At 40.1% G+C, this 23,558-nt stretch overlaps 2 protein-coding genes across 2 annotated transcripts in view; one reads left to right on the top strand and one right to left on the bottom strand.

Moving 5' to 3' along the window:
* The window catches only part of LOC106932841 (gamma-aminobutyric acid receptor subunit beta-3-like), a 34,649-nt gene extending 33,305 nt beyond the window's left edge, over positions 1–1,344 (bottom strand). Inside the window, exons 1-2 of the mRNA XM_088013536.1 lie at positions 1,040–1,344; positions 878–945 (exon numbers count right to left, since the gene is read on the bottom strand). Of these exons, the coding sequence (XP_087869662.1) occupies positions 878–945; positions 1,040–1,112 (141 nt within the window). The 5' untranslated portion in view covers positions 1,113–1,344. The remainder of the gene's footprint in view (positions 1–877; positions 946–1,039) is intronic.
* Positions 1,345–3,037: 1,693 nt separating this feature from the next.
* LOC106932842 (gamma-aminobutyric acid receptor subunit alpha-5-like) lies at positions 3,038–23,253 on the top strand. Its single transcript, XM_015011762.2, has 10 exons — positions 3,038–3,538; positions 6,204–6,264; positions 6,871–6,995; positions 7,837–7,904; positions 9,080–9,300; positions 13,501–13,583; positions 17,077–17,220; positions 22,061–22,213; positions 22,299–22,510; positions 22,626–23,253. The coding sequence occupies exons 1-10, from the start codon at positions 3,448–3,450 to the stop codon at positions 22,923–22,925; spliced, it is 1,458 nt and encodes a 485-aa protein (XP_014867248.1). The 5' UTR covers positions 3,038–3,447; the 3' UTR covers positions 22,926–23,253.
* The last annotated feature ends 305 nt before the right edge of the window (positions 23,254–23,558 follow it).

Raw genomic sequence — 23,558 nt, 5'->3', positions numbered from 1 at the left:
GTACATTTGTCAGAGGTCATAAACTGTCATATATCAGGGAAGTGAACTCACCCGAAATTAGGGATCAGAACCAAAATAAATGAAAAAGTCTAATACATTTCAAATAAAATTAATATCCACTTATTTTTGTACAAAATGCAAGAAGAAAAGATATTAAATGGGAACAAGTAGGTACAGAATGGGAGTAAAACTTGGCAAACAGGCAACAGAAATGTCAACTTTTTAATGACCATCATGTCTTCCCAACAGAACTAATATACTTGCATAAAGCAGCAGCACCTCTGTGACCCAGTTGCTGGTAACACAGAGATGATGCAGCACTGGCAGAATATCCCAGAGGAGGATGAGAAATGGAATTTGTAAAAGAGATGTCAATTTTTCAAGCAGTGCCAATAAAGCCATGGCTAATACTAATTAGATGCTTGTTTAATGTTTGAAATGTGTTGCTCATCAAGCTAACTTTCTAATTTTAACTGATTGATGACAAGTTGAATTAATATTTTTATTACTCATTATTTTTTTTAATTTCCACAGTTCTGGACCCCCAAACATTTTAGACACACACTAAATAAACTCACCATGTTTAACCCTGACACCATATTTAGCCTTGTACAAATTGTGAGAACAAATTAGTTTCATTAATTTCAGTTGAAATTTGAAATCTTTTGATTTTTTTTTAATTTTAGCAGTTCTGGACCCCGATAGTTTTAGACAAACACCATGTTTACCTCTGACACCACATTTAGCCTCATGCAAATTGTTTGAACAAATTTCAGTTGAAGTTACACATTTAAAATCTTTTGACTATTTAGTTAATGAATTATGGCAGTACTGCACCTCCATAGAATGTCCTAAAAACACATAAAAATCAACTCACCATGTTGACTTCTGACACCATGTCTATGCTGGCCACATCTATACTCATGCCGACTGCAACTGGGGGGCCTGGAAGAGGTTAAACAGTGTTGTGTACCTGACCACCTTAGTGCGAATGGCGCCAAAGCAGCGCGCCAATGATTGACCATGACGGGCCGTGTACCTCCAAAGTCCGGTCTCAGTCGGATGTCGTACCCCTTCAGTAGTTTATCCACCGTTTCCTTCACGATGGACATGTTGCCCGGTTCGTTGACGCTGAAACGACAGCGGAGGAATGAGAGGAAGCACCACCCAATGGCTGCTGTGCCAATTAACCTGAGCAATAACCTTGACTTGTTGGGCGCAGAAACAAAACAAGAAAAAAAAAAAGAGCACTCACCTTTTTGCGCAGCACACAATCGCCCCAATAACCAGCGCGGACAAGACGCGACATTGACGAACCTTCGGCAGAGCAAACATCTTCTTTCTCCCCTCTAATTTGATTTGATTGTTACCTGCTATAATTAGTGATATTCTTTATCCCCTGATGTTTACAGACACACCTCCTACGCCGCAATCAACAGTCTTTTCGCACGCAAATCCATGGAAGACTCCCCCCTCGCACAAAAAAAAAAATTATACACCAGCAGAAAGTCGACTGAGACGCGGAAAAAGTCTGCTGCAGACGGAGTCAGATGTGGAATGTGGGTTGACATCGCCTCCCTCGGCGGGATTGTTGGGCTTCGCCTGGGTGTTATTATTATTTTTTCCTTTTTTTTTTATTTGCCCATGTCTAAATGTGCGAGAGGCTCTTAAATTGAGAAGCTGGAGCGCATATTGATGAGTGATGCTGCTGCTGCTGCTGGTTGTGGCGGTGGCACTAGGCTTGTTCAAACGAGAGACGAAGCTCAACACTTAACACACTGTAAAAAATGTCCACGACCTGCAATCAAGATCAAGTCCAAGCATAAAAGATGATATATGTAAGCAAAATGTTCAAATCATTTTCATTAAGACATTTTAAATGGTATCGCATAATTTCTGACGATTTGTGACAACGCACAGAGGCTGCTGTTAAACCCATGTTTGTTGAAATAAAAGGTAACTATTAAATATTAATGAGACAAAATAGTTTTAGTTTGTGTTCCCCAGTCTAAACAAAAACTTTGAAACAGGCCTTTAGCTTTGCATTAATAAACTGGAATATGGCTATTTTAGCACCATTAACAGCTAACAACAAGCTAATAATAGTATTCCAACAGTACTTGTACATAGTTTGTAATTTGTCTATCACTACCAGCAAGACCACAGCCCCTAATCCTGGCTTTCCAAATTGGACAATCAGAAATTCTTCACTTGTCCCAACCACAAAATCCAATATGGCTGCCATGACTGTAAATGGTAGCCATGGTAGCTGTTTATTTGTATTTCAAAATGTTTGTATCTCATCAAATTAGACATATGCAAAATGCTAAAGTATAAAATCTTAGCAAATATGTTGATCCAGTGTGTAGTAGCATGTTTTGAGAAAAGTAGTTAGCCTGGTTTCTAAACACACCAGTTGGCAAACCCCAGTACTTGACCAACTTGCAATACAAGTAGGATAACAAAGATTCAACTTCAATCTGCTAAATTAAGTGAATGACGCATCATAAACAAGGCAGCCATTTTGGATTACAAAGTAGGGGCTGTTAATAGTTATGACTTTGAAGAGGTATCGTAATTAAATTTGATAAGAATGTCTACATGTAAAAACAATAATGCAGACGAACAGTTCCCATGATGCAATTGGCTAACGTTTTTTTTATTTATCATTTTTCAAGCTAGAATAAAAATAGAGGGGTGTAGAGAAAAGTTATGGTACTTATTTTTCATTAATAAAAGTATTAATATATTAATACTTTGTATAAGAAGTGAAAAATAAAAAATTGATAAAAAATAATAAAAGTCATAAAAGTTTTAAAGATATAAAATCTAAATCAAGTGAAATGACAGCAAAAAAAGAAAATTATTTGGGAACGAATGTTCAGAGTGAATGTTCAGACAACGTTTGCTGAACGTCAGGTCCGAACATTCGACGTTCGACTTTCAGACGACGTTCACGGACGTACTCCGAACATTTTCTTGCTAGCAGAGTAGTTTTTCCCAATTTTGTTTTTATCACTAGATAAACGTACTTGACTCTGTTAAACATCACTCGTGTTTTAAGATTTTTACAAATATTTATTGAAAAGATTTTTTCTACATTTTGTTTTTCATTTAGCTTAGATCAACTTCTCCAAATGGACATTTTTTACAGTGTGCTCCACACCAGCGCCAATTCCCCTTCTGCCGTCTTTCCAATAAAAATGGCGCGAGTGGAACATTATCCAGTGAAGGCAGGGTGTTTTTTTTTTTTTTAATCAACCTTTTAATCAATATCTGATTGGTCTTCCTGTTAATCGCGAACAACGGCCTTTTATTTATGCGACCTTAAACATTAGCTCGCACAATGGGTCATCTTGCTTGATTAGAAAGGCGGTCCGAGGAAGAAGGACCGTGTGTAATTGGGATGGTGCGTGTGCGCCTCACTCAGGGGGTCCAAAAGCAGGGATGAGGACTGGGATCAGGGCTTCCCTCTTACCTGGTGTCATAGATGGCGAACAACTTCTTGTTTCCGTCAACAGCATTCCTGAAAGAAGAGGTGGGATGACATCATTCATCAATGAAAGAGAATTTGACCAATGAAAAATGATTCTGTGTTTGAATCAATGCCGTGGCGTATATGTAATATTACTAAAGTTTCGTGGGGGTTTTTATGCTTAAATTCAGTGTTAAGCAGTGGGGCGAATACGGGACACATAATGAGGGACATTGGGAGTCCTCAGGGAGACGCCCCTCACTGTGCAGGAGCTGTCCGCCAGCCGTGGTGCTGGACTCGGTCTCTTATGTGGGTACACTTGTTTTTCTTTACCGTCCACAGACTGCAGCTCGGGACGGATTAAAGCACGCGGACGGAGGTTAAACGTTATTCACTAATTACCAAACGTGGAGCTCGGCTACCCTCTTACGGCAGACGTCAGGATGATGAGTGTGTCCCTGTGGTGTGTGGGAATTAAAGCGGTGGGAAAATTAGTTTCATTGCAGATTTTTTTTAAATTATTTTATTTTAGCACGCTGCAGTGTTTTAGATTACAAATAGATTCTGATGTGAAACAAAGGTGATTCTGAGTAAAACATTTAAATGATTTGCTTTTTCAAAGAATGGTCTATAGTGACCTGGCTTGGACTGTGAAAAAGTATTTGCACCCCATCATATCTGAGGTGAAATCAACAGATGTGACCACTCATTCTTTTTGCCTTTCTTTTAGTTTTGTCGTGCTGTTTAGAAGTGGACTTGTTGGTGTGCTTTAGGTTATCTGTACCAGCTCTATATAAGAAGCTTAAGGTCAGGACTTGCTGGCTGAACACTCTCTTCCAGGATTTGCCAGAGCAGTATTCATAGTTCACTTAGTAAATGAGTAAACTGAAAAATTTCAATCATACAATGAGTTGGAACAATTTGTCATCATGGAAATTAAGCTAATTAACATCTGAACTCAGACTTCTCTATTATTATACTCCTTAATAAAACTCATTGGAACCTCACAAGAGCAGAAGCATCTCCAATCCCACCAACAAACACGCCAAAAACATCTAGCTCAATAACATAATCAACTAATGCTAATGAACTGATTAAAACATTGCTAACTGTACTGAACAACAGTTGAAATAGCAATGCTAATAGTTAGCAGCATAGCCCAGTTGCTTTACTAGACTAATCAATAAGCTCAAGTAAATAAGGTAGTTTAATTTTTATGTTTTTGTATCAGATTGCTACCAAAAAGAGATAAAATTATAAAAACAATACTAGTTAACTTTTGGGTTAAAATGTGACCTGCAGGACAAGATATTTAACATATAATAAGTGCATAACACTAACAATAATTAAATTAAATGTACTTTGAGTTTGTTTTGGTTATTACATGCATTTTGTTTGCTTCTCTTTTAGTGTTATTGTTCTCATATTTCATATCTTGTAGCAGTTGGATCAGTTTCTTCCCATTAAAATCCACTTGTTTTTAAGCCATATTGACTTTTCCTGCTCTCACTTTTCACTCTGGAAGTGAATGTGTTTTCTCCGTTCAACCAGACATTTCTCCACACTTAAACACCATTAGGTCTCAGCCAATGGACAATATCAGCAGACTTCCAGGCTGTTCGCATTATTGTATAAGAATGTCTTTCATCCTTTCTTCCACAGTTTCATGTCGTGTAGGTGGACGACCATTTCTATGTCAATGAATCTGGGGATAATTGAAGGTCTGTGTTTTTGTGTAGTAAGGTGATTTAAAGGGGGGAAACAATATTGCTGTTTAAAGGAAACATTCCTCCCAAGCCAACAATGAAAAACATCTAATTTAAAAAATTATTAGCTGCAGCATTGTATTTTTCTGCATCGACAGTAGGAGGTGCAAAAAAAAAAAAAAAGAAAAAAGTGAATAAAGGAGGGAAAAGACGTGGAGTGAATCCAGTCTCCTCAGAGGCTGGCCAACGAGCCAGAAGAGGCAGCCCCCTTCTTCTTCTTCTTCTTCTGTTGCTGGTGGTGTAACACTTCTGGAGGCGATGCGGTAAAGCCTTGAAGGAGGAGAGAGAAGCAGAGAGACACCTCCTGATGGGGAGCCGCTGATTGACAGAGAGGAAAGCAGAAAGAGAGAGTGCAGAAACAGCGCATGGTGAGGAAGCCAAAGAGGAGGAGGAGGAGGAGGTGAGACGAGTGACTAGCAATGGAGAAGAATAGGTGGTGGTACAGTCCGGCTGTAGACCCTCTGCCTCCAGGCGCTCGGTAGAGATGGATCCGCATTCAGGTTGATGCTTTTTCTCTTTATTCTCAGATATAATTCCTTTTTGTGTTCAGATAGAGAGGATGCAAATATGTGGCGATAGAAGAGAAGGGAAGAGACGGCACAGAGGATGGGGGAAGGCAGGGGGTGGGTTGCCCACATGTTTTGCAATACCCTGAATTCATTGGAATAGAACATGCTGCAGAAAACAGTTTGCTTATTAGCTGTCTCATGAGGGGATTTTATCTGTTGGTTGTGTTTTCATGTCACTCCTGGCTGTTGAAGGAGTTACAGACAGCAGCTTCAGTGAACACACATTGTCCCACTGCTTGATTTAGTGCTGCTCTGCCTCGGCATTCAGAGGAACAAAGAGTTTCTGCCTCCTAAATGGGATTCACCTTCAAAATAATCGTCAGATTTTCTTTCCGTCTTTTGCATTCAAACGGAGCGAAAGACATTTACACTCTTTGCTTTTGTGTGTTGCAGCTCTCAACAACATGACTTGGCTTGTACTTTCCCTCCTGCTCCTGCTCGGATGCCAAGATAGGTAAACTGATGCCACTAAATGAAACCTCCTAAAACACTTTACTCATTCACTTGCTCTGGGACAAAAAAAAAAAAAAAAAAAAAAAAAAAACCTCTCAGAGATAATTGTACGTATATATTGTGATAAATTCCAGAATGTGTTGTCCTTTTCCCACTTATTGATCACTTGTCTGAAATGCTAGTGTTAAAAAAAAGTTCAAACTAAAATTTTCTGAGTTGAAACCTGCATGTTTATAGTTTTTTTATGTCTCCTCCTTAAAAAGAAAGGGAGAAAACAGAGAAAAAGCTGTAAATAAACAAACAAAAAAGGGTCAGCTTCATCTCATAACGCCTTCCCTCTTGCTTTATTTATAAGGAGAGCTCGTTTGTTTGCATTTGAATCACATATCTAAGTGCTAATTATCTCTACTGGTACTTGTAAGCAGCACTTATGTTCAATAATTAATCACAACAAGTCTGGCCTCGATACGGCTGGCTAATTAATCACAATAACCATGTCACGTTTGACGTCCTGCAGTTTTAACCAATGCCATGATCATCTCTCCCCCCCCCACCACTCCTCCATTTTTCTTTCCTTTTCCTCACCTCCCCACTTCCTTCCTCCCAGTCTTTGCCAGCAGTCGTCGGAAGCTCAGAAAGAGGAGGACGCCAACGAGGACAGCACGGTTTTCACCAGGATCCTGGACGGCCTCCTGGACGGCTACGACAACAGGCTCCGCCCGGGACTCGGAGGTTCAGTCACATCCAATGTGTCCATTCGGGCTGAGTAATTCTTTTTGGGCAACAGATTCTGGGGTATAAGCGGCGCCAGTTGACGTAAGGGCGGCCAGTCTCCATCAATCTAGCTGTCGTCACCACAACCAGAATGCAGATCTCTGAGGTGTTTTATTCATGCTCCTCGCCCTGGCAACAGGAGATAACCTTGAGAGCCAGCAAAATGTCATTCAAAAATGGAGATCTCCCTTTTTTTTATTTTTCCTGAGGGACTTTTGAAATGAGAGCTTTTTATTCCTTCTGTCTCTTAACAGCTTGCTGCTTATTACACTTTTACTCCTAAATTCCCCTGAGCTTTTCTGTGTTGTCCCTCTTCCGTCCCCTGTTAGCGTTCACCTTGTTGCCACGTGCAGACAGAAGTTGTCCAATAATGGAAGGAAACAAGGACATTTTCTTTTTCCTTCTTTTTCTTCACTTTTCTTTATTTATTTTTTTGTAACCGCGATGTGTCACAGCAAAAGGCAGCTCTCAGAGCCTGGTAACGGTTGCTACCCTTGACAAGAGGGCCTAAAAATACATGCCAGAAAAACACAGGCCTCCATTCGGCATTCAACAAGCTGCTCGAAAAACTGTGCAACCAACCGCATTTACAGGCCTACGACCAGATCCAAATTCACAAAAAGACAAAACGCTTCCTGACCTTTTCTCTCTGTTGCTCTTTGGCATTTTTAAACGGTCACATTGTCCCTAAATAACTTACAATTAGCATTAATTTTCAATCCTATTAAAATGTTTGCTTCTTGTACTAACTTGTCTAATTACATGCTTCTCTTGCAATTACATTCTATCCATTCCCCAGAGAATGTGACGGAAATCAAGACGAACATCTTTGTCACCAGCTTCGGTCCCGTGTCCGACACAGAGATGGTGAGTTCTTCCACAGCAAACACTGCAGATGCAAACCCTTTTCACATTTACAAGTCTGCTAGGGTCAAAACTGTACATAAATTCAGCTAAATATTTTTCAAAGATCGTCTTATCTTCACAGGGCAATTTACTTCCACTTAAGAAGACCCTTTAAGATTAAGTCCTTTAAGATTACAGAAAATTGGTAAGACCGATAGGTTGCCAACCATGGAACCAAAACCTTCAAACTTGACTGAAATCTGCCCATATTGACCGGCTAAATCCCTAGACGTGTGAGAGACTGAAGGCCAGGTTTTCAAACCCAAAGATGTACCAGCTGTCAAGCATGGTGATGACAGAATCCTCAAAAGCTGAATCCAGATCATTTAAATGAACTCGACCAGTTTTGTTCGCACTAACGATCAAATATCTAGCCAGGATTATGTCAGAAGTTTGTTGATGGCCACAAAAATCATGTAACATGACAAATGTATGTAATCTCTTATCCAGACCATCACTGCCTCTTGGTGTCACCACCAACTCCTATAAATTGGTTGGTACCACATGAGGGTGGACCCCTGCTCATGTGGTCATCCCGTTAAAAAAACTTCGGTATCCTACTTACGATATCAGTTCTATAATATTTGGAAATCATGTGATTGTAACTTTTGGGGACTACTTCAGTTCGGCTGCTCCATTCCAATGTGTTCCAAATGATTCACCATTTCCATTAAACCTTTCTCCTTCGAAATACAACATCCTACCTGGACAGTGAAAAGCATTAAATCTCCTTTTTCAGGAATTTTTTCCATTACCTCCCTCCCACATCCTTGCACAGTTTTGACACCAAACTCATCAAACTTGCCTTTTTTTTTTTTTTTTTGCCATAATGAACTCGAAAGAGGCATTGCCACTGTATAATGATTGATTTATAGATTATGGCAGGAGGCTTGAACATCCCTTCAATTGCTTAAAGCGTATATGTCAGCCTGCTAACAGCGTCATTATCCTGTCGGCCATTGCGGTCGTTTGTTTTTCAGAGCTTGAAGCGAGCACGCAAGTTTTATGACAGATTTATGAAGTGCAGTGTCCAACCTCTGTGTTTCCGGAGCGCTGAAAGTGAAATAGATGTGACAAATTCTGATTAATTTATTTTGCTTGAAAAATTTCTTGACCACCGTTGCTTTTTGTCTCAGGAATACACCATAGACGTGTTCTTTCGTCAAAGCTGGAAGGACGAGCGTCTCTGCTTCAAAGGCCCCATGGAGATGCTCCCATTAAACAACCTGCTGGCCAGCAACATTTGGACTCCTGATACCTTCTTCCTCAACGGCAAGAAGTCCATCGCTCACAACATGACCACACCCAACAAGCTGCTGAGACTGAAGGACGACGGAACCCTGCTCTACACAATGAGGTAGGCCACGACAGAAACAGGTGTGTTCTTTAGGTTTGTAGCATATTTGTTGCAAAAGTCCAAGATGTGGCTACAAGAAGTTAGCCTGAGGACAAACATAAAAAAAACAGGCTTTAAATCCACCAGGAATATATCTGAAAGCAAATTTTAAAAACCAAGCTGAGTGTTTCACACGGAAGGGAAATAGCAGCACCTAGTGGTATTTGTTAGACATTTCCAAAATTCTGGAAAAATAATGAATTCTCTGCTGGGTATTCAGAAAATCTCTAAATAAAGATACATTTGTTGAAATAAACTGATGTGAAAGGCCTTAATGAAGGAAAAACGACAGAGGGGAATAGCTTAGAGTAAAATATCAATTCATTTATGGGAACTAGTAGCAAGGAATAAAAAAAAGTGAATGCATTCTTTACAATAACATGTTTCTTGCAGCTTACAGCAGTCACATACAGTGCCTTGACTGAAACTGGATGGAAAAAAATCCCTTAAAAGAATTAGTTCAAAGTTGTGTGCACTTATGCAACAAGATTTCACTATACTTTTCTCAGTTTTTTTCCCATTCCCTGCCCTCAGAACCGTTTGTTTTCAGCAGAACTGAACAGGATGTGTGATGCATTTGGATTAAAAGTGAAAAAACATCACAAGAAAATGGGCATCTCAACACATTTTTTGAGATTCATTCTAACATAAAAAACATGGAAGACAATTTGTTAAAATAAAGTGTTGACCTAAGAAGACAAAGACCAGAGGTGTGGACTTGACTCGCATAACCTCAAAATGTGCCAAGCTGGAGATCAATTTAACGATGTTAGACTCAACTTGATGACTTCCTAAAATAATTTGCCCTTGACCTCGAGTTCCAGACCATTGAATTATGAACCCTTTCTGTTTGATGCACCAAACAGAAAAGTTGTATCAAAGGAAAAGTGCTGGGTACAAAACTATGGAGCCTTTTCTGTGACCACAAGATTCTGTCTTCATGTGTCATCAGGTAGTTGGGCACAAAGTTGGTGCCAACAGCTGTTATATATGGGATGCCAGATCTACCCAAAATGCTTGACCATTGCGTTGAGAGTGCAAAATGTTTTATGACAGAGCAAATCTTTCTTAAAGTTGCAATAGGAGTGTTTTTTTCTTTGAAAGAAAATGATACAAAAAAAACAATAAAACAAATAAAATTTGAAGTTTTCATGTCAAATAGGTGTGCCAACCACATAAAATGTTATATTGAGGTTTAATATGTCAAATGGACTACTTTCAATGCTTCAGTATTAGGTTAAATGACAATTTTTCTAAAAAATATATTTCTATTGGTTTATTTGTCTAATCACACATGGAAATTTCTATGATGCAAGTAGTTTAGATCAAACACATTTTTGGCTAAAGTAAAAAGTAACATTAGCAGAAATTTTCAGATGGTTTTATAGTTCACTTTGGTTATCAGAAAAATACTTTTAAATCATTTAAAATCACTAAATTAACCTGATAAAATTACATAATTGGTGAAATATAAAATTAAAAGTTTAAGACTTTGACTTGAGGACCTTCATGCCTCCATCAGAGACTTGACACAAGACGTAGGTGGAAAGAGTTGAAACAGACTCGTGGCTTGGAAAACAGCCACTTGGTCCCACCTCTGCTGAAAACAAATGTAAGCCCTGCTCTTCAGGCTTCCACATGTTAATGTTTAATGTGACCAGTGAGATGAATAATTTTGCAGGGCATTGTAAAATTCCAGATTTCTGGATTCCGCTTCTTGCTGCACAGCAGCATGCTGCACTGCAACCCGACTGACTAGCACATTACAGCCAGCACGACTCGTCTCGCACAAACACACTCCTAGCATCACATCGGTGACAGCTCATGTCCTCCGTCTCCCGAATGTGCCGCTGCCTCATCTAAAAGCCATTACTCACAGGAGAAGCATTTACGAAGCAAATCTGTCTAGTTGTCCCCATCGAAAATTTATAAGTTGCCACTTCTCGCTACGCAATGCAGGCTTAATGCATACCGGTGCAACTACTAGATATCCAGCAACATGTGAGCTTTTATCGTTTGGCAGAACAGAGTCGCTATAGTCATTCACACTTCTGCTGTTTTTTTTTTCATTATCTAACATTTGAGAAGTTCCAACACTTCTCCTTTTAGCCTGTTCTCACACATGTAGTCTGCAGATTTAAAAATGGGTCGGTTCGTGTGAAAAGACAGATGGTGGCTAACAAAGCGCGAGCTCTGGCCCTTTTTTTGTGTCGCTAACTTCTCAACGTTTGCGCGAGATCACATTTTCTTGTCAAATTTTCCTGCGGGTGCGAGAATATCTGTCCGTCTGCTGTTCTGTTACGAGTATTCGTCATCTCCAGCCTTTACTGACAGAATCGGAAGACAGAAAAGTGGAACAATTTAGCTTTTGAAGAAACAAATTAGCGCTCACTTTTGAACTCGTAATTGTCATTTCTAAATTTCTTGCAGTTTAACAAGTTGATGTTCCTTAAAACGTAGCCCTGTAAGAGATGTCTTGGATAAAGAAATGCAAAGGTTGATAAACAACAGTATCGTCTGTTAGGACTAAACGGACTGAATTGAAAACATTACAAAGGAAGACACCAAAACATTAGAAAATCCAAAGAAATTTTTAAAACTTGGCCACAAAATAAATGCTAAAGTTTTCAAGATTGAATTATTCCCTCATCTTTTTATTTCTTTCTCAACAAGTATGCATTTGCATTATTTTCCTTCATATCAATCAAACCCATATTTTATTTTTCTAGACTTCGAGTGATTCTGTGCTATTTCCATTAATATTGAATTACATCATAAATGTTTCTTCTGTATCAAGGATTCTGTGATTCCCTCTTTTTCCCCCTCATTGTTTTTTCCAGCCATTTTTTGATATCAGAATTTTCCTTCAATATCTTAAAATTCCATAATATTTTCTTTAACATTGAGTGATATGATTGTTATTCGTCTGAAGTGGTTCAGTCAAAATCTCGCCTCGTTGTCAAAGCCATTAGTCATTAATTTCTGTCTTATTTTTACACTAAAATAAAATAACTGACTGAATGTTCTAGATTGATTTTATTTGCCCGGGTTGTACCTTAACTTAAAGTGACTAATTTAGTCATCTGCTCTCACCACAATAATGGGACATTGCTCCATGAATAATTAGAACATTGTACGACTGCCGGCAGCCATGTTCTCATTAGTTTATCCCAGAGACCCCCTTTTTCTCTCCGCCAATCAGAACCATCGAGTTGTGTCGGCACGGTAACACAATCTGGGCCCCAAACCAAAGGTAGCTTCTTACCCCACTTTGTTCTTCTTATTGATTTAATGAGAAACCCTCCTGCAGAATATACATGCAGGAGCCATTAGAGAGTAAAAATACATCCCAAGTGGATTTTGAGTCAGAACAGGTTCAGAGAAACAAACAAACAAAAAAATGCTCTGTAACTAATGTATGCCTTGATGCTGGGGGCAGAAAACAAAACCTTTAATATAATGACTCTTTGTGTTGTGGCTAATTCTCTGTCAGCCACCCCATTAGCTTTAGTGAATCCGCGTCACTATAAACGCTGTATTATTCATCATCATGTAAAGAGCAGAAATACTCTCGGGGATTTAATTCAATCTAGGACAGATCGCTTCTGGGGAATAAAAGGGCAAGAATTACAAGGTGGTGTGCGAATGCTGGATTGAGTTAATCCTGCACCAGCACAATGATCAGATCCGGAATCACTGTGAATGTCACAGGAAGTGTTTTTTTTTTTGTTGTTGTTGTTTATTTGTTTGTTTTTAATAGAAAAGGCTCTTTAGTGGATTAAAAATAGTGAGATCTGGCACTGCATAAGATCTCTGATTTTGTCTGCTTAAAAATTGAGAAATATAAAGTTTCAAATGATAAAGCAAATTAATTATATATCTATACTTGGGAGGAAAAGAATGCAGGGATCCTTTTTGACCACTAGATGGAGGTATTACCAGTTTTACAAGGAGAAAACCGCTGCTTTTGCCAGTTCTAGTACTCAGATGTTGGAACAAAATGTTTACATTTCTAACAAAAGCAACATATCCTGGTTAAAAAAAAAAAAAAAAAAAAATAGAGAGACTTTTGATCAAATCCTTTATAGATGAATCTGCTTCTGAGCTCAATCAAAAGATGCATCCTAATAAATAAATAAATGTTTATGTATTTGGTCTCAGGTTGACCATCTCAGCAGAATGCCCCATGCAACTGGAGGACTTTCCCATGGACGCCCACGCCTGCCCGCTCAAGTTTGGCAGCTGTGAGTACAATCCTTGCTACAGGCGTCTATATCCATCCCTTTACAGTGATTGGTAATCCCAGATCAATTCCTGTTACGTAATTGCATGCTGCAGTCCGGTGCAGCCATTTACATTTAACTTTAGTCCACGGTTGATGTTGATTAACGTCTGACTGTCACATTTAAAGTCGATTTTAAGGCCGGTCGCTGCAGTGCTGAATTATTAGAGTCATGAACTGGCACAAAAAGTGCAAACACTGTCGTAACAGCCAGACTTTTACCCTACCCCCTCTTCACAGAGAAGTTTATTTAGTAATTCAGGGAAAATCGATGGCATAGGCTGAAATATGAACCAAACTTTATCTGGGGTGTGCTGGAATGAAGTTACACTGTCAATACTCAATGCTCCTTTCTTTCCAACAGTCGATAAAATCAAGAGAATAGATTTCCTCAAGTATGTTTAGTGACGAAGGGGGCCATTCAGTTACGTGTCCTCCCTCTGATAGAAATGCGAGAGGCCGTCGCTGGTATTTAAAGACAGCTCGGCCCACACCTCGGGAGTCTGTTAGGCTTAAAGGATGAGGCTCTTTATCCCCAGATCTCAACGATGTGAGCTCCGCCCATCCTCACTATGTCAGATTACACTTTGGAGCTCAATCCAATTACACTGCGAGAAGGTGCTGGGCTGTCCCGGGGTCAGCATCAACCTAATTACCCCCTGGTGCAGAAATGCAGGTGAAAGGTGGAGGAGTATAATAGAAATATTGAGCGGGTGGCAAGGCAGAACTATAATTTTACAACGAGAAGGGAGTGTTTCCTGTGACAATTAGTCTGCAGTCACACACCTATCTTGTGGAAGTGCATGCACCTACTGCTCAGTGGCAGAGTAGTGACTTATCTGGCAATTAAAGCAGGTTAGCTCAGGTGAAGGGCTGCTAATCCCCCTACTCTGCCCCACTTGCTTAACATAACTGCTGGGCTGCAAGGGCTGACTTCTCAGATCTACGCAGAGAAGTTGGAGATATAAATGAAGAATGCAATTTCTGCAGCATATGTGCAGTGACTAAAATGCAGTCCTGGGATACTAAATATACCCTGTCTTGTTCTGCAAGATTTAGTCGGGAAAGTGGAAGCTGCTAATTAAATTGCAAGTGATAAATTGATCATCAACAAGTGTCACTACTGCAAAAAAACAAAAACAAAAAAACACAAGTTTTGGCAAACTTACTGGTGTGTGATAAATTGATGTCAAGAGAGAATTGCAATGATTTTAGAGAAGCAATTAATGAAGCTTGCAACGACTTGCATGATGCATGATGGTTGCTAGTTGGTTTGGAGCTAACTGGTGTGTTTTAATGCAATGCCAAAGGAGAACAAAAACAGAAATTATCCTACAGATGCAATTGTCGCTCCCAATCAAGCTAGGATGGATTGTTTGTAACCAAAAGTATAGAAGGAGTACATTTGATCTCATACGTCCAACAGTCCAAGTTTTACTGAAACTGGATCATCAGCAGGACAATTTTCAAACAGCAGCAAACCTGAAAGACTGGTTTGAATTTATTGGGGAAAGAGTCTATGGAGAGACTGGAAGAGTTGCAGGAAGGCATAGAAGTGGAAATCCTTAGGTCACATCCCATAAAATGACATTCATTTTGGGCGGAACAGCATTTTCTGTGTGCTAGATGACCTGCAAGGGTACCTGACCACACCACAAGACAAAGGGCGTCATCGTCTACCTTGGGTCATTTAAGCTGGACAAGAGATCAGAGTGCCTCAGTGTTGTTCACTCATGATAGTTGAGCAGAAATGATGGCCACCAAATATGTTTGAGACATCAAGGAGACTCCTATGCATCAGCCACTGTTGTCACCAGATGAACCTTTTGTAGTAGTGTTAGTGTTACAGTGTGGGCAGGTAACTAGTCAACATAAAACTGCCCTATAGTTTGTCAAGCTCATAGTTCCTGAAAAACATTGTCACCCTCTATGAACAACACAGCCCTAATGTCATCTTCATAGATGACAATGATCCAGCTCAACAAAGTCACATAATTATTGAACGGATACTGGAGACTGTATGACTCTCTGAGACTTGAATCTCATAGAAAATGAGTGGGATCAACTGAGTCGCAATGTAGAGGTTTGCAATCCTGTATCCCAGAACATCATGACCCGAGGGGCCATCCTTCAAGAAGAAGCGGATGCCACACCTCAACAGGCAGACAATATGCTGACTTATGAACAGCATAACATGTCTTTGTCAAGCTGTGATTGATGCTCAGTGCCGTATGACACATTATTTAGATGTTAACAATTGTTGTTGGGTTTTGTTTCCATACATTATTAGGGATGAGGATATTACCATTCCATGCATCGACTTAAATACCCTACTTTCCTGTTATAACTATAATGTGAATTTTTCACTCAGTTCACAAAACTTTGACTTAGTCTGGAGCTGTGCTCCTTCGTATCATTAAACATTGCCAACAGCTAAACTCGGTGCATTCACTTACTGTAGGAGTTGATGAGTTTGGCCGAGTTGTAGCTCCCTTTGCCTCATGCAGTGAGGCAGGAACAGCATCGCATTAAGTGTTGAGAAGTTGGCAAAGGTGGACTGTTGGGCCTGCCAAAGCCTTTAGGTCTTTGCATAATGAAATTCACCAATAATCCCTTTTTGCAATCTCCCCTTTCACTTAAGGTTGCGGTCTTTAGCCTGTCAGTCATTAAATTTAACCAGGCAGTCAACAGCTGCATGTAGCTGCCAAGTGAGCACCCAGGTTGGAAGCGCAAGGATAGCATCCTATTTGCCCTCATGAGAGGCAGTGGTGTGAAAAGCTGTTCACACTGAGATTATACGACATAATCAGTTTTAGATCCTGACACAGACAAGACTACTCTGAAACCTTCACTTTGTTGTTTTAAGAAATTGGTTTTCTCAATTATGGCAAATTGTTAAGGTTCTGAATGAACAAAACAGCCCCATACCATTACACTACCATCGCCATGTTTGACTATCCAGATGTAACAGGAGCCACTGTCTGAGCCTTTCATGCCATTAGATTTGCAGTTGACAATGTCCAAAAAAGTTCCTAAAACAATCCACTCTAAAGAGAATTGCAGAATCTTTGGGAAACAGACAGCACCAGGTGAGTTTTCACATATTCACCCTTTGTTTCTCTCTGACCTACCTGGTGTTTTTATTGTCAGAAACCTCAATCTTAAACTCAGCTTTTACTTAAATTAACATCTGAGATTGTACTGCTAAAAGAAAATAATAAGTTGTATTGTATTAATTTTACATCTTTAGTTATATTTGCACAACTGATATATATACCAGTTGTGCAACGCGTCAAATCTGACGGTGTTGTCTTTGCTAACAAGGGAAACAACCTCCTGACCCAAAATTACTGGCCACACAAACACAACACGGTCAACCTAGAAATCCCCAAGTTTTCCTTGCATATTCAGTTATCTCAGCAGGTCCGTGCTTAAAGTTTGTCTCTGTCTCTCAGATGCCTATCCAGTATCAGAGGTGGTCTACACATGGACTCAAGGAGCTGCTAAGTCTGTTGTGGTGGCAGAAGACGGTTCCAGGCTCAACCAGTACCATCTAATTGGACAAACAGCTGACACAGAGGACATACGGACCAGCAGAGGTGGACAAGGGTGTTTAAACATATGAGAATTGTGATATAGTGAGATATTAATGACTTAAGCTTTATCTCAGGTATTTCTTGATCTGCAGTTCATGCATTTACTTTTTGACAGTGCGGGGCTGGTTTACTTATGGCTGTTCAGAGTGAATGATGAGTGCAGACAAACAGTACCACGACTCAGTGAGTGGATGCCAGTGGAGGAGAGTAGCATATCCGTCACACAACCAGCTGTCTACAGGGCCGGACAGGCCTGTCATACAACACTTATCCCCGCATGAGCTGATGCGTGCACACATGGCCACATGAACAGACACTGAGCTGGAGAGACCTGAGACCAAGGGTTAATCCTCCCCCAACATCCCTCCAACCAGCCATCAGCCTTTGCATAAGAAGATGACATCACAAATCAGTGAGAGATTGGTTGGGTGGCTGTCACTGAGTGGATCTGCGTGAATAAATTTATCTCTGTGAACACCAGATGTCCCCACAGCGATAGATAGAAACATACAAAAGAGGTCATGAACCTGGGTGTTTCTCTGGGTGGTTTAGGTTTACAGCTAGCATCGTGGAAAAGCGTAAGGTTAGCTTTTACCGAATCATGAGTGGAGATGAATTTCACAGAGGGAAAAACATTCTCTGATCATAAGTTCTCACAAAGATGGAGCGAGGAATGTCTGTGTGTTGAACTGGGCAGACATGTGGAGGTTGAGGGCAGCTGAAACGCATCTGTTTAATACTCTTATGTAAAGTGGAACTGTGCACTTCCCTTTGGTTTCTAGTGGAGTGTTTATTGAAAATCTGGATTTCCCCTGCATGAGTGTTTTTTTTATACAACATAAGTCATTTTGCTTGTTTGTTTGGTAAAGGTTACTGGAATAAATTTAGTTACTGCTCTCCATCATTTGACACTTTATTAGCATTAGCATTAGCATAACTACATGTTTCTATTTCTTTGTAAGAACCAGAAAAATGTTGGGGGGTTTTATTTGTGTTTCTTAAATACATATTACTGAATGGACTGAATTAGTTGTTTCTATTCAAAAATAAATGAACTGGACTTACTCGACCCAACACACTGCATCTTTACATACTATAAAGTAGACAACATCACTGTGACCTATCTTGAAGATATTATTGTTGAATAAAAAGATAAAGAACAAATTTAAAAGTAAGACATTTCCTGTTAACCCTTGGTCTCCCAAGATGTTAAGAAACATCTTCAGAGAAAGTTAATTCAATTTCTGGTTCAACTGTGACTCATGAGAGAATTAATTTGCACTTGGTGCTTCCTTCTGACCTGGAGGAACTCAGTAGCGGCTCAGTTGGATTTCCTTTATCATCACAATAAAGAAAATGGACATATTTTTAACAGGGTACCCAAAACTTTAAATGCAAACCATATTTTCCCCAGTTAGATGGGTTTAATTGCAATAAATATAGCATCATATCAAATAGATCAAATTTGACCTATTTGAAAGAATGAATCTAGATTCAAACACTGGAAAGCTTAAATTTCTGACTAGAAGTTCATCCAAAGTTATAAAGGGAGCAGATTATTTAGCATTGTGTAAACTTACAAAGGAGTCTATCAGTTGTTAAGGACCTTTTCCAGGTGGATAAATGCAAAATTGACAGTAGAATGACCAAATTTGCTTTTTTTTTTTTTTTTTTACTTATGCCAGAAGTTGTTGATAATATAACGGTTTATCAACAACCATATGTTCCATCTGCAAAAGATTATCAGAAAAACAGATACTTATAGGGACTAAAGGCAGAAAAATCATCATTCGTGCAACCAAAGCTTCTGTCTGGAAGTCGTCCAAGTCAGTGGTGGATATTGCCGGTGGGTTTGAACTGTAGGGTCATATACAGTCCAGTAGGTTAAGTCATTTTGGTCAGAGTTTATGAGTAACTTTTACAGTCAAATATGACATTTTAAACCTGCCAGACCAAATCTGCGCGTTTTGACCTGTCTGAGAAAGTAGTAGGTGTTCAAAGCGAACACAAAGAGCGGCGGTAAAGTTGAAATTTCCACCGAATTTCCTATCTAGAGACACCAACACTTTCCTAAGGGAGGAAGGTGTTGGTATCTCATTCAAAGTAATCTTTTCTTCATTTCCTTTGTTCATCATGGCAACAAGAAATGAGGAAGGCTGTCACAGCAAAAAAGAAATGAACACTGCCATTAAAGGTGGAGGGAGTTCAGTAAATTTGCAGAAAAGGCATACCATCGACAGAAGTTTACTGTTGCTGCTCCGCTCTATTTAAAGGAGCCCAGCGGGCGCCTGCTGTTTCATTTAGTTCAGATAAAAACACCAAATCACTCGTTCTAGTGAAGTTCAAAGCAGCGAACGGTTAATGATTGTTTTGACTTTCTGATGTTCTAACCTCTGACAACTTCATGGTTCAAAAACCTTCCTGGGCTCTAGCTGAAAGGTTTGGTCCAGTAACTGTTTCATTGGACCAGACTGTCACTATGTTTAAGAAGTTTTTAGAAAAATACGATATTTAATTTGCCTTCAAATCCTCTTGTAAACTTTCGCTTGAGTTTGCTAAGAAAGGATCCTCTTTCAAGTTTGTAGCTTAGTGCTTTGGATGGATGTGACGGTGTTAGACTTTAAGTAGCACATCTAATTTTAGACTATACACCTATTTGAGAGCATGAAAGAGGAGATTAGTCCATGAGTTTGTCTTTAGATAGTTGACATCTCTAAGGACACAGTGCGTTCTGTCTCAGATAGCAATATCTTTCCCTAAATAACACTACGGTAAAGCTGCTGTACCTTTCTCTTGGGCTTCATTTTTAGACGATAAGCCCTACCTTAAAGGTCTTTGTGTAACAAAGGAACTTACAAGTTGACCAGCATTGCAGCGTTGTTCCCCAACATGAAAGGAAGTTCCCCTTGGACGTTGTTGAATACAAATCCTTGGGAGAGAAGGAGTAACATCCAGCAGTGGAACATGTTCCTCGTCAACCCTTCCCAGTACAGATCCATGCATCAATGGTGAAGGTGCCCAGAATCTTCACGACAGGAGCAGAAGGTGATTGGGGGGTTGCAAGAGAGCCAGCCTGGGGTCATGAAGGCGTCGGAAGGCCCGGGTGGGGATGCTCGGGTTGTCCCAACTGAGGCATTTCAAAGACCAAGGTTGCTACGAGATGGAAGTGACGGACAAAAAGCAACAGACCTCCGTCATTTGACAGCTGCAACAAATGCTTCCTTTTTCCCTCGCATGGCAACCAATCCCGTCAAGAATCATTAATCCACAAAAAGCTGCCAAATTAAAACAGGGGGGTGGGGGGAAATCGGCAGGATGAAAAGGAAAAGACAGGGAAGACCCACAAAGCTAGCCCCCCTCCATCCCAGCAATGATTAGCAGCAGCAATCGTCCTTCCTCTTCCGCAGCTTAAAGTCTGTGCTGAGGTGTGTGTCAACAGTTGGAAATCATGCTTCGTGTGTATGTGTGTGTCACCGCCGTGATTGGCAGGGCACGGATTGGGCGGGGCTTCATCGAGGATCCCAGGACAGGAAACCTAACCCCCCTCCCCCCTTCCTCCTCTTTCCGTCTCATTCCCTCTATTCCTCTCACTGATGGCAGGATGCAGATTGTAACCAGGGATTAGAGAGGTTCAAAAATCGGATTTTGCCCCAGAGAAAGCCTCGTCTATTACTCTGTGTACGGTGTGTGTGTGGGAGAGAAAGAGATGGACTGGATTTTTCATAGCTTCCCAGCGCCTGCAGTCATAAACAGCTGACGGCGAGAGGATTTTTCATTCTTTAAAGCCTCAAATTCAATATCGTGTCCCTCTCTTTCTCTTCCCCTACACTTCCTCTCTCGCCCAACTTACCTCCATCTGCCCTCACCCGCTGTCAAAGATCCAACATTAACCGCATAACAATCTAATTAACACCACTTGTGCCCATTGATTCACTTTAATAGTGAATCCAAAGTGTGTTTAATTTCACCATTATGCGCTGTTGAATATGGAATGCCCTGTCTCATCCCGCTCCATTGATTTTTTTGCACTACTCTGCACATATCAGGACCTTTTTATTATGTTCATAAAGAAAATAAGTTTTCAGAATGAGAGGGTTTTGACAGTGCAACATGACATCATTTCTTAACTCAAATACATTTATTGTCAAGATATTTCACACAAAAGGTTTCAAGCAATCTAAACTGTGTTGAACAATTCATTTCTACATACAGTGCATCTCAAAAAAGTGATGTACAAATGCAAAAAATAAATTAATTAAGACGAAGCGTAGTGCTAGCAGTATCATGACCTGGGGTTACTTCTCCTCAGATGACATTGGTGCATCTTAAACTGGGGTTTCAGAAAATCAAAATTTGGCAACAGCCTAGTCAAAGCACATAAATAAATCTTACAAGAAATGTGTGGGGACCCTAAAAAAGAGGAATTTTGACTAGAGATTTGCTCAGTATGTGGCCGATTTGGAAAGGTTTTGTCAAAAGTCATCCTTTTGTTTAGCACCCCCACATGGTGAGATAATGTCATAGCATAGGGAATTTATATTAAGGAGCAACAATTTAATTCTTCATTTCTCCAAAGATTAACAATATTTAGCCAAATACAGTTTATTTGATTTTACCATCAGTTTATATATAAACAATAAGATAATTAACTATGTAAATAATGCTCACTCAAAGTTTGCTTTCCACAAAGAAGATTTATAGTATTTTACAGATGATACATTACATCTTACCTCCAAAAGTCATTGTGTGGTTTATTTTGAGGCACTTAAATTTCATCAAAATGCTCCATCTTACTCACTAACCTTATATTCTTCCTCTCTCCGTCTCTTCTCTCTCTACTCAGGACAATACACTGTGATGATGGCACACTTCTATCTGAAGAGGAAGATCGGATATTTTGTCATCCAGACGTACATGCCATGTTTTATGACCGTAATCCTGTCCCAGGTGTCGTTTTGGCTCAACAGAGAGTCTGTTCCCGCGCGGACCGTGTTTGGTGAGTGAAACATTTCCCCCACGCTTTCTCCATCTCGCCTTTGAGTGATGCATTTAGACGTAGCGCGACTTTTGTTTGCTTCCAGGGGTGACTACGGTGCTGACTATGACCACACTCAGCATCAGCGCCAGAAACTCGCTTCCGAAAGTAGCCTACGCAACAGCCATGGACTGGTTCATAGCTGTCTGCTACGCTTTCGTCTTTTCAGCTCTTATCGAGTTTGCCACAGTGAACTACTTCACCAAAAGGAGCTGGGCCTGGGATGGCAAGAAAGCTCTGGAAGCACAGCACCCTAAGGTAACATCTACCAGACCATTTTTATGCTAATTGTTTCTAACTACCATTTCACACTAGTAGCAGAAATGCTAAGTAAAACTGTGGAAGCTAATTGTTGTAATCTGTCCCGCCACAGAAACGAGATCCAATGGTGCTCTCAAAAAAGGCCAACAATGTTTGCTCAGCAGGCGTCAACTACACCCCCAATCTCACCAAGGACGTGTCCATCTCCACCATCTCCAATACGACGTCGGTGCAGCTGCGGGGCTCAGAGAGCAAACTGGTGGACCCCAAAAAGACGTACAACAGCGTCAGCAAGATCGACAAGATGTCGCGAATAGTGTTCCCCGTCCTCTTCGGAACCTTCAACCTCGTCTACTGGGCCACGTACCTGAACAGAGAACCGATGGTGAAAGGAGTCGTCGCTTCCACATAATCGCTTTTTTTTTGTTTGTTTGTTTGTTTGTTTTTGTGCGGGGTTTATTCTTTCCGAAACTGAATTTGTGTAAAAGTAGAAAGGGTTTGATCCCAATCAACCTCTGCTTTAGAAAAAGAAAATTGAAAAAGCAAACATCTGCGCTTGAAGAACAAAGAAACACCTATCTAATTCAGGCAATCTGAATGGATGCAAGGCTGCAAGAGGTTGCCTTTCCTTTTCTTGAGGCCTAAAAAAACTCTGCTTGGTAATGAAGAAACTGCTTTAAAGAAACAGGAGAGCGGCAGCTTTGCTTCCTTCTCGTCTATCCTGCTGCAGTTTGCATGACATTCTCTTTAACTGGAAACTGTGGACTCCTTTGTCTTAAATACTGATATGTCATCTCTTAAAGTGCAGAGGCTCTATTAGTTTGGATTAGAAAGCTGATTTGAAGAGTAAGCAATGCTGCAAGTATATTAGTTTAGCATTTTTTTGCCATTCATGTGATGTTATGTTCCATTGTACTGCTTCAAAACCTTTAGGCTCAAGCCTAGAATCCCAAAAGCGAGAAAAACTAATTAGGAAACCCGAGAGTTAAATACAAGTCCTCAATATTTACATAAAATCTTAGTAAAGCTACATATAGAACAAGAG

This window comes from Poecilia mexicana, unplaced genomic scaffold (assembly GCF_051168715.1).
Source record: "Poecilia mexicana isolate PSO_F unplaced genomic scaffold, ASM5116871v1 scaffold_2, whole genome shotgun sequence".
Lineage (NCBI taxonomy): Eukaryota > Metazoa > Chordata > Actinopteri > Cyprinodontiformes > Poeciliidae > Poecilia > Poecilia mexicana.
This window is presented reverse-complemented; position numbering and strand designations above follow the sequence as displayed.